Source organism: Cibotium barometz, chromosome 18 (assembly GCF_041138505.1).
Source record: "Cibotium barometz isolate CiBa-2024 chromosome 18, ASM4113850v1, whole genome shotgun sequence".
Classification (NCBI taxonomy): Eukaryota; Viridiplantae; Streptophyta; class Polypodiopsida; order Cyatheales; family Cibotiaceae; genus Cibotium; species Cibotium barometz.
The window spans coordinates 44,229,827-44,241,060 of record NC_141063.1 but is presented as its reverse complement, the minus strand read 5'-3'; the positions used below and the strand labels follow the sequence as shown (position 1 = coordinate 44,241,060).

Below are 11,234 nucleotides of genomic sequence, written 5' to 3'. Positions count from 1 at the left end.
TCTTGTGGCCTATTCTTTGGAGCTTGCCTAGGATCTCCCATATGATTCTTAAAGTAGCAAACCCAATCCAAACAACACACATACGTGTGAATACAATGGTCTAACCAATTGCACCAAACACTATGTATTTACTCACTGTGTGGGATAGATGCTTGCTTACGAGACATTTTAGAAACGTCCACACCCAAATTAATCCATGGGCCCACACGTTCGGGTCAAAAAAAAGGAAGACATGTGGAGAGAGAACTCCCTTTCACAAACATGGGATGGACATGCTTATCACATACTTTGGACACCAAGTGGGGTGGGCCAAGCAGTTAGGTGGTTTGTCATGTGTACCAAGCCTTTGGGCCCATATTGATATTGTCCTATGTTTGTCTAATAGGTGGAAAAGTGCCCATACAAATACTATAAGGCTCATATAATTTTGTCCCATTGGTGGATAAGTGACATTCTATAGTTTGGTAATAATTTTTGCATACTCAATCTTTCAACCATATGGCCTTATAAACCATATAGCTTGATAAGTTATAAATTCTTTAGGTTGGTAATGAAGAAATATTTCATTTCACTTGCATCTCAGGCCCCCATAATGGGACCCAACTGTTCTTCCACTAGACTCCACGCAAGTGGGCTCCGCGTCAGGGGTTGCTGACAAAGTAATCCACCTTCCCACTAACAAGAAATATTTCATGTATCTGTGCAAAGCAAGGAGAGGGGGAAAAACAATGTACGGATCCACGAGTCGTGGGTTGACTTCACGAGACATCAGTATCACTTAAGGGTAGATGGAGTACTCTCCGATTTTAGATGAGATACTGTTTGCCAATATGTTGTCACTACCTTGAAAAAGAAAAGCCCCACTGTTGCGCACTTTAATAAAGAACCCCTTCTGAATTTTTACCGTGCGCAACTCTCGTATGTGCACAGGCAGAGGAAGGATGGAGGTTGAGCAGAGAGTGAGTGACGGGGGTCGTACAAAACGGCTACACGACTCCAATTAACTACTAATACCTGAACTGAAATATGTAGATACTAGCATCTACGGCTGCATACCTGAAGTTTTGAACACACTGAGCAAATAATAAGCAAATACATGAAATAAAATTGCACGAGCTTAACTTTAACGCTGAACGCAGTCTTTAGAGAAAATCCACAGGCATTAAGCATACTTAAATATAAACACAGATGACGAACAATTTGCCAGAACTAGCGCCGTGAATCGCCGTTTCAATTGATGGTAGTGGAGTCACGACACTATAGTGGCCAATTTATAGGGCCATTACCAACTCGTCCGAAGCAACCAAAGGTTTATTTCACAATCTCAGCAACCAGTGTAACATACGTTGTGATCTAAGTGAGAAACAAGAGGCGAGTCCCATTTAGACGGATGTAATATACTCTGTGATCTAAGTGAAACAAGAGGCGAGTCCCTGTCACACGGCGTGCAGCAAGTCATTCTAGAAACCTTGGGCCTTTGAAGGTCCAATTTTAGAACCGCAGGATGTTTGGGAAGAACAGGAAACGTTCAAACATATATATCATTGCAATGCGAACGCACAAGAGACAGAACCACGTCGTTGGGTGGTTTCAAGGGCTTAGTAGGCACTGGAGCATTGAGCATTGCAAGAAATATTGTCGAGGTATAAAGAATGGAAATTGTTAATTTCCGGGGCAATGCCTGCCTGTGGCCGGATGGTGTTTTAAACCACTTTCGTGACAAAATTGGGGCATGAATGTCAGGCGAAACCTTTCTATGCACAAGTGCACTTGGAATGCACCATCAGCACAGGTCACGAACAAGTATATGAAGGTAAGGGTCCTCATCAGCTCAAGAATGCTATCTGTCAAAGGATTAGTGATTGACCTACACATTTTCTTTCTCCCGGACAACACCTTTCCCTGGTGCCCTTGGACTGGCTGAGCTTCCAGAGTTAGCAAGCCTTTTGCTCAACCCGCTGCCCTCTTCCACACTGCCAGCAGCATGAATGTTCCGAGCTCTCAATGGACTGGATGGGGGACTTGATTTCTTCCTGGCATTTCTCTGCAGTTTGCTAGGTAGTTGCCCATCTCGTTGCAAGCCAACCGAATACTGTGGCAACCCATCAGCCTCTGTTGTAGAAGGCGCAAGCCTCCCTGTGTCATTACTTGGTAAGGCATGATGAGAAGCTGCAGGTATGGTTGCTGTCTCTAAGCCCACGGCACCTGTTTCAATAGCATTTTCTGCTGGTTGAATGTCATGCTGTCGGCCAGTATGGGGTAGCCGTGGACCAGCAGTTTCAGAGGTGGGATGCTGTGCTGTTGCTGGCACTAGCTGCACCAGAGCCTTTCCCCACCGTTTCCGCTGCTTCATTTTTGGTTGCCCATCAGCCTCTTCAGCCTGCAAAAAGAAACTATTTAGCCAAGTGATCGTGCTGCTTTTCAAGAACTTACAGATATTGAGATGGTACAAACCTGAGCATTATTTCCAATGTCTGAAAGTGGTCTACGGAAGTTCTTTTTATCAGGATGAAAGTTACCATCTACTGTGTGGCCGCTTTTTGCAGCTGAACCTACCATCTGCAGCTCATCTGTCCACACATTCTCAAGTACGGCTGCACCATGTTTGGCCAAAACTTGCTCTGCTCTTTGGACATCTTCCTTTTTGAGAAGGGCATCTGCAACCGTCTGATCACTCTCAGCCTCGTTCCTTTGCATGTATCTGATTTCTTTGTCCAGCTTGAGGGTTTCCATAGCTTCTGCTACCTCAGCAGCCTCCCCTTCCTCTAATCCAGATTCTCGATTTGCACACTTCTTTAATGAACACCCACAGTTTAAACCACAGAGACTTCCCACAGCCTTGCAAGCACACTTACTTGTTTTACAGCCAGAGGCTCGGCTACATGAGCAGCATAGCTGTGAATCTGGTCTTGATTTAGCCTCAACAATTTCACCTTCTATAGGAGCCAAAAGTTGTTGCTCCTGAAGTCCATTGAGGCTTTTGTCTCCTTTCATTTTCCGGATCCTGCTCCTGGATGGACGCCTTTCTCGTACTTCACTCCAATCTTCATCCGATGCATCGTCATCAACATCATCATCAATGTCCATATCAGACTCTTCTGCTTCTGAGATGTCACTTGCATCAGGGTCCGTACTATGGTTACTTAGTGGGTCTCGTGAAGCCTTCATCCAAGGAAGGTGGAATGTGAAGGCATGGTTAGTGACATAAATAAAAACAGTTATAAATAAGGAGGCCAACATAACAAGCAGAAAAGAAACAACTCTCCAATGGGCACAGTTAGGCATGCGAGCATAGCTGAAACAGACATGCCTTTCTAGGGTCGTATGGCAAGCCGAAGTTTCCACCAGCTGATACATCAGAGCTGTCATCAGGATATTCCAACTGTCTTGGTCCAGTGTCACCAAGTTGAAGCATATGTTTGTAGATCTCATCAAAACAGCTTTTCATTGCAGCATTTGTACCAGCCTAACAATAGCACAGGCTAACTCTGAATGCTTGCAAGTCAAATTATACATGAAACATTTTCTCTATTTCAGGTCACATACCTTCATTGCAGAGGTAACCACCTTTGCAATGTACTGCTCTTTCACAAATTGTTGTCTATCTCTTTCCTGTCTATGAGCTTCACTCTGTTTCAATAACAGAGTAAGTTCTGATATTTTCTCCTTCAATTCCTTGTTTTCCAACTCTTTGTCCCAATATTTACACCTGCCAATTTTGCACTTCTGGGTTAGGGTTGGGACCAATTATAGTGCACAAGACAAACAAGAGTCAATGTAAACTCATGCATACTTCATGAATATTCTGGGTTGCCCAATCATAACATAACTCTACTATTCAACTACCACAATTGAAAGTGCCTGAATTCAGAACCTTGCATCTACTGCTGAATTGAAAACGTATTGCAGAAGATTCTTTGCATCCCCCATGCTCCTCAAGTGCTGCCAGCGAGCACGGCCACTGAATGCACGCTCACGCTCTTCTGCCTCAGAAAGTTGTGAAGCCATTGCTACAAGTGTGCTGGATGAAGCATTTAGCATGCTTTCAAGTAAGGCAATCTTTGCTTGCCTAGCACCAGGAGACATGGATGATGTTGTTCTTGAGCTGCCACAAAGCCTTGCTTTAGTAACCAATTTAGGGAAAAAAATTTATGAAGCCCAAGTACCTTCCTTCTCAGCCACATTTACCCGAAAGTCTCTGGCTGTTTTTCTTGGATGTCCTGGTCATGCTTAAGTTTTGCAAGTTCTTTGGCTAATGCAGCCCGCCTGTCCAATAGAAATGGCTATAACTCTTGAGACTTGATAAAATAAAAAATAGTTTATAACGGTGTGCGGCTTACATGTACTAAGACTGCTCATCAAAAATCATAATAATAGATTTTAAAAAAAGTGATTTCACTCTCTATAGAGTGAATAAAAAGAGTAGCTCACGAGTCAGTCTGTTTCTCATAATTGCTGCGGACTTCATGAATATGCACTGCAACTTCCAGTTCATGATCAAGCCATTGTTGCAAACTCTTTTCATTAGCCTGTAAGGAGGTTCAAAGAACAAGACAAAAGGATGAGCACATCATATATTACAGAGAATTTAATATTGACATTAAATTTAATACCATTCGACTACCTGTCCACCTGATCCATTGGCAGTGGAGACCCCTGCACAAATAGCCATCAATCAGATGAGGTCAATGTTGCTATATGTAGCATTGATAAATCAAAAGTGAGCAACAAATATCTATCTCATTACTCTTGGATTGAATGCTCGTAATTTTCTCCCAAGCAGAGCTTGTATCTACGAGATGTCCTGATATGCTAATGCAAACAGGCCTTCTCAACTTTTGAATTCAAAACTAAGATATGTGCTGTGGCATCTTGCATGAGAGAAAACCACCCATCATTGAAGCCCCGCTCAAAGATTAAAACCCTATAAGCTACTGTTTCCCAGTCTGCGATTTGAGAAAGTTGATCATAAGACAACTGCTTAGCACATCAAAGCCGAATTCTCTATAAAACAAGCTAAACGAAGTCCATGCATCGTCGAGTAGCATTCCTTGTAAGCTTGCTTCTTTACCAATACAACATTTAATAATAGTTATAACAGCCTTGTTCCAACCTTGATCAAAAGATTTTAAACCCAATAAATTTAGCTAGGGCATGCATCTGGCAGTGCTCTTACCAGGCTCTTTGGAAGAAGACTTTCTGGCTTCAAGAAGCTCCTTCAAGCGACGCATGGCCATCGCAGCTTCTTCTGTCTTGCGTTGCAACACCTGATCATAGAGCTGCCTTAATAATTTTTTGACAATCATATGTATTTTTTTGCAAGATCTTGAATGTTAATTTTAATTACAAGCTTATATTATGACTTGATACCATTTTCTGGCGCTGATTGAGAGCCTGAAGCTTGTGCATCTCATATTCATTTCTTCGGCCCTCCTTCTTCAACTGTTACGTCACCCCTCCTGGTCAGAAATCCTGCATGCTCGGAGGCCAAAAAAAACATAGAAGGGTTGAGCATGTTACCTGCAAAACTTCCTTCTCTCTCAAGGCTTTCCACAATCGAAACTGCTCAGACTCTTGCTTGATTTTATGCTGCAATTGTACCTGAGATGAGTAAACTCATCAGATGATGCTATGGAATAAAACAAAACAATGTGATGACAATGAGAATGATCCGACTACTTCCTTGAGAACAAGTTGTCTAAAGAAAATCTCTAGCAAAAACATTTAGGAGAAATCAAAACATACCTTTTGAGTCTTGATTCGCTGGATTTCGTCTTGCAGTCGCTTCGCTGCCTCATCACTACGCTGCTTTTGTTTGAGAAGTTGAGTTTGATTCTCCTGTTTCTTCTTAAGCTCTGATATCTGAGGTGTGCAGCCAAAATTCTTTCAGAAAGCTACATAAGCAGCAAGATCGACTAAAAAATTTGCTAGGTCCTAGGAGAAACATGCACTTTTTTCATATCAAACCTGAGCTTCCAATGCCTTGACTTTCTGAATGTATGTTTCTTGTAGCTTCTGACTTTGTTCATCAGATGTATTAGCAAGGCTTGTAAATTCTGCCAACAGGTTATCTCTTTCCCTCTGCGTCAAGTTACAGGAGAAATAGAAAGGAAGCCTTAATGTCATATTGGATCCTTTCTTTACAGAGTCTGTGCAAGACTACTGCGATTGCTTTAAAGGCCATACCTGTAAAGCTTTTTTTTCTTCTTCTAGTTCCACGATCTTTTTCTCAAAGTGCTGCTTGAGAACTACACCATCACATTTTGCAAAAGTTTTCATTTCAGCCTGCACCAAACCAACATTTCATATTTTCAAAATGGCCATATGTACATTAAATACTTATTCCTTCAGCATGTTCAGAGCTAAGCAAACTTCAGGGAAAGCCAGCTACCTCTTTTTGTTCAAGTTTCTTGTTCAACTCTTCAAGCTCTTTATCCAAGGAGTCTTGTAGACGGGCATGTTCCATCTCCTTTGCAACCGTTTCCTCTTCGATTTCAGTTGCTTCAACACCTGTATTGGCTATGGTTAAGGGGCAACTAAGCACAGTGCAATACAGCAAATCAGGTTTATGAACTAATAAGCAACCTTCTTCAATGTATGTGCACCTTCTGTTAAGTTAAGGATTGACAAATCAGTATCCAAGACTGAGCTGGCCCTGCTCTGATTCTGTTGCTGTCGGAAAACCAATGCTTGAGGACCAGCATTTCGCAATTGTTGCATCTCGTTTTCCAGCATTTTGATCCTTTCTGCATAAGATTCGAGCAAACCTGTGCCCTGATATTTACAAAAGCAGGCAGATTGTCATAAAGCTGTAACCTTCTATGAGTGGCTTTATTAAAGATTGCTTAGTAACACCATCTAAAAATTTCCTGACAATAATAGTCACCTGAGACTCTCCACAATCATCCACATCTCCCCAGGTCTTTCCATTGCGCAGCATATCAAGTTTGAGCTGCAATTTGTCCCTTTCAACCTAAATGGCAAGCAAATTCCGAAGGCATGATCAAATCATCCACCTTAAAAACATTAATATTTTTCCGTCTCTGTTGTAAACATTAATATTTTCCCATATCTGTTGTAAACATTTTCTCACTTGAGTCTCAAGTAGATGTTGTGCTCCCAGGTGCAAATTGTCACGAGCAATCTGGAGCTCCTGCTGAAGCTCTAGTAGGCTTCTTTCAAGCCACGCAATTCTTTGCTTCAAGATCTATACAGACTTTCAACATTATAAGAAACAAAAGTTTTTTCACTTTGTTACATCTCCTGCCAGGACACCGATTTAATCATTCCAGCCAGAAATATCACGCACCTGTATCTCCTCATAGGATCCCCCTTCCCGTATGCACAGAAGTTCAGCTTGCAGAAGCTCCACCTGTTGCCGCATTCGCTGCATCTCAGCAGCCATAGGATCTCGGTTTACCTGCACACATAGATTGATTAGGCTTTCCAACATACATGAGCTAATAAACAAGTGATGGTTGAAGGTGACACACACATAGATTGATTAGGCTTTCCTGCCTTCAACATACATGAGCTAATAAACAAGTGATGGTTGAAGGTGACAGCAATACAGCACAGAACTGTGGTGTTGAAATTGATAATTTAAACACTTTCATATACTTACAACTGGCTTGTTCTGAATATTGCGAGCTCTATTAGCATACTTCAAGGTGTTCAATGTTTCTTCTGCATTTGAATCTGCTGGGCTGATGCAAGCTACAGTCGTCACAATTCAGATGCTTGGTTTCAGATTCTTGTGCAATTCTAAATGAACATTGAGATCCTACCTAAAAATGTGGATTACCAAAGAGGGGAGAATGCAGCTTAGAAAAGCAATTGTGAAGCATTGTGAAACATTTCAGAATGATCAGCCCTATGTGAAATGTAGGATAACAAAGAGAGGTAGAGGGCACAAGTAACTGCTTGTAGACTTTGACAATGTTTACTCAATGCATTGATTAAATTAGAAAGAATCACTTGTAGTATATTGATTAAATTTATCCAGCTGAGCTTATGCAATCATACCAATCATAACTGTCCGGCTGTTTCCACCCAACGAATCCTACAACAACATATGTTGAACACATTTTACTATGAGTGCCTCAAAGTAAGCATTTCAAATACTATACGAGTAAATCATTTATTCACATGTCTTACTTGCAAAAGTCGTGTAAGTTTGCTATCACGGTATGGCACATGCCCACCCTCTTTACGCTTCTTCTCATCCCCTAAGGCACTGATCACATTTCCAAGGGCCAACAGGCCTTTATTGATATGTACACCTGCATCACACAACAGCTCAAAGAATTTCAATTCAACTGGCAATCAGGTCCTCTTCTCAAATGCAACGAGCAACTAACACCATACCTTCTTTAAAGCGAACTCCATCTGCCCCTGTCCGTTTTGCTCTTTCAGATCCTGCCAGGTCAACCAGATGCAGCTTTGCACAAAGAAAGTCATCACTGACATCATCAGTGCAATTGTTATTGCCCTTAGCAGGGAGATCCAATATACACCTCTGCTCTAGAGTGATTGTAAATATGGCATGAGAACGGCTACAAGTCAACAACAAACAGTATGTAAGAGAGAAACTACTAAGTAAAATGCTTTTCCTCCAATCAAGAAATCAACAGGAAGCCTAAATTGAGACCTAGAGCGAGAGTTCATGTTGGTGCTTGCTGTTGCACGGCAGAGAGAACCCTGCTCTAAGCATGCTGCCATTTCTTCCAAGCTTCCAACATCTATCTCGGTCACACCTGCTAATGTAATTTCCCCATTTGTATTCTCCCGTATTTGAATTGGAGGTTTCCCTGGAGCCCCTTTGGACCCAAAACAATTGGAAGTGTCGGATTTGACTGCAATGGGTGGGTTAGGATCCAGCAAGTCATGCACTTCTTCCTTCAAAATCTGTAATAAAAAAAACTACCAATTTAGTTACTGAATTTCTGCCCAGCAGACAGTGCTATCAATAACCAGGCCCCACATCTATGGAAATTGTGAACAGTTTCAAACAAATGAAGGCATAGAGAAATTTCAAGCAGTGCTAGCATTATGTGCATCCACCCCAGTCCCCAGTTACTTGACCCATACTAACTTGATACATTTGATTCGGTTCAGTTCCGCAATCAGACTTAACATTCAATGCATCTAATTAAGATGCAAGATGTATGCAGAATCGCAGTTACCAGACAAGTTCCAAAACAATACAGCATCAATACATCCAGATTGTGTTTCTGCTTAAGGGGAGAAACAATAGCCACTTTCATTGGGATAAAGCACATAATATATAGCACTAGCTTTGTTTGTTTGAATGCAGTTCTAAGTCTACATTCACTTGTTACAGTATCAAAAATAATGATAGAGTCTACATTCACTTGTTACCGTATCAAAAATAATGAACTGGTGAGTCACCTCTATGAAAGAAACTCTAATTTGAAATTCAGCTTTCTTCTTCAGAGCTGCAACCTTTTTAAATATCAACTCCATCGCTTTGGGAATCACTCCCTCTGTGCTCCCTCCAACTGTGTATCCTGTCCCCATAGTGTAGGTCTTTCCCGAGCCAGTCTGCACATAACTAAAAAGCTCTGTTAAAGTTTTGACATGATGAAACAAAACGAATGTAACTGCCCGAATTAGTTGTCACGTAGGGTTTGTAGCAAAGTCATGCCTGTCCATAAGCAAGTACTGTGGCATTGTAGCCCTGAAATAGACCTTCCACAAGCGGTGAGACACATTCTGCAAAGATGGCAGATGATGGAGACCCTGTGCTTCCGTAGACATGGTCGAAAGTAAAGTTATGATTGCCAATTTGAACCTGTTAAGCAAGCCACAAGATTTGTAAGGAGGTTTCACGTAATGCCATTGATCTTGACATTAGGTCAAATGATTCCGTGAAAGCCAAGATATGAGAAACTTCTAGTATGTACGAGCATTGATTCTGTTTAAGCCCCCGTGACGTAGGACGTAAGAAGCGGCAGTAGTTTTAGTCAACATCTTTATGCCAAGGCAAACGTGATCTGATCCCCTGGATGCGAGTTTGTGACAAACATCAAGCCTCGAAAGACGTTGCTAAACATGGTAAGATTCTCATTGGATGGCTTAAAAGTGTAGCCTCAAAGATAAGCACCACGGCAACGCGGCAAAAACAAATCCTTTACGCAGCACTGTTACAGGAGTTATGTGCAGCAAAGGGGAGTCCACACAGTCCCGACCTGCTTTGAAACTGGCAAAGAAAACAGAGCAAGATTTCCAAAGTAATGGTGGAGACCAAACCTGAGGTTCGCCCGACACAAGGGAGACACAGTCCTTGCATCCCTGAAAGACCTCGCCCCCGATCAGAGGCCGTATGTGAACAGCAACTTTCACAGCTTGAGCTCCCTCCCCAGGAGCACCATTTCCAGCATCGGTGTTTAAGGGGGAAGTTGCATCAGCGGTCCCGTTGTTCTCCATTTGTAGACTTTCGTAGATCAGCGTACAAAAGGACAAGTGTCTGCTTCAGAGAGGGAGACCTGTAGTGAGAAACATGTTCCTGAGAAGTTCTCAACAGAGACCGCAACTTCCAAAATGGAAACCCTAGAAGACCTCCAGGTTTTGCAGAGCCAGCGAAAGGCCTCAGCAGCCGCTTACGCTGTCCGTGGAGAGGCCATTGGTAGGAGAAACGGGGGAAGAGGCAAGAAGGCAGGGAAGGTGGGGAGGGGCAGTGCAGATCGAGGTTGAAAGTTCAGTGCAAAGCTCTCTGATGTGGGAGAATCGCGAAGAAAACTAGGAGAGAGGGAAGGGCAAGGACAAGAAGAGAAAGGTCTTAGATGAAATGGAAGAGGGAGGGAGGCAGGGAGAGGCGGCGCGGGGGGCGGGGGGATGGAGCTGTAAACCTGCTGGAGAAGCTTGGAGATTCTGTAGCTCTTGCTCCCTGCAGCAGCAATGGGAGAGGAGACGGCGCAAGCAGGAGGAGACTACGAAGAAGAAGAAGACCCCAAAAGTTGGCAGACGAGGGAAGCACCTGTTTTAACCTTGCTGCCACAATTTTTTAGCAGCGGACGGATAAACTAGCGGAAAGCTTTGACATTCTCAGAGGAAGTTGCCGCCACGTTGTGGCTGCTACAAAACCTTGTTTGAACGGAGACGCAGGGGCGTCAACCACCATGGCACACGTTTATGCTTCCCGATTCGTGCCAGCACGTGAACAACCCTGTAAAACTCCATCGCAACGGCTCCTCCATTTTGAATCCTCAACG

The 11,234-nt window shown here is 42.8% G+C and overlaps 1 protein-coding gene across 2 annotated transcripts; it reads right to left on the bottom strand.

The window, feature by feature from the left end:
- Positions 1-1,626: 1,626 nt before the first annotated feature.
- Positions 1,627-11,022, bottom strand: LOC147629394 (kinesin-like protein KIN-4A). 2 transcript variants are annotated; one of them, XM_086812641.1, is made up of 27 exons: positions 10,273-11,022; positions 9,668-9,814; positions 9,412-9,564; positions 8,651-8,907; positions 8,368-8,555; positions 8,158-8,282; positions 8,026-8,062; positions 7,625-7,716; positions 7,310-7,420; positions 7,094-7,207; positions 6,887-6,973; positions 6,606-6,774; positions 6,392-6,510; positions 6,187-6,285; positions 5,973-6,081; positions 5,746-5,867; positions 5,521-5,601; positions 5,371-5,442; positions 5,177-5,267; positions 4,625-4,656; positions 4,432-4,529; positions 4,189-4,266; positions 3,875-4,105; positions 3,547-3,709; positions 3,311-3,466; positions 2,455-3,162; positions 1,627-2,380 (listed from the first exon to the last, which is right to left on the bottom strand). In XM_086812641.1, exons 1-27 carry the CDS (start codon positions 10,447-10,449, stop codon positions 1,868-1,870), a joined length of 4,329 nt encoding a protein of 1,442 aa, XP_086668767.1. In that variant the 5' UTR covers positions 10,450-11,022; the 3' UTR covers positions 1,627-1,867. The 2 variants fall into 2 exon arrangements, with proteins under 2 accessions (XP_086668767.1, XP_086668766.1); XM_086812640.1 differs by having other exon boundaries at positions 6,392-6,519; positions 10,273-11,018.
- Between the last annotated feature and the right edge of the window lie 212 nt (positions 11,023-11,234).

Bases quoted from the DNA above. Each gene is read 5' to 3' on its own strand.
- LOC147629394 (XM_086812640.1), bottom strand. From the start codon at position 10,449: ATGGAGAACAACGGGACCGCTGATGCAACTTCCCCCTTAAACACCGAT. The intron at 6,520-6,605 runs GTGCACATACAT...CCTTAACCATAG, and splicing joins AATCCTTAACTTAACAGAAG to CCAATACAGGTGTTGAAGCA. The intron at 4,106-4,188 runs GTAAATGTGGCT...GCTTTGTGGCAG, and splicing joins AAACAGCCAGAGACTTTCGG to CTCAAGAACAACATCATCCA.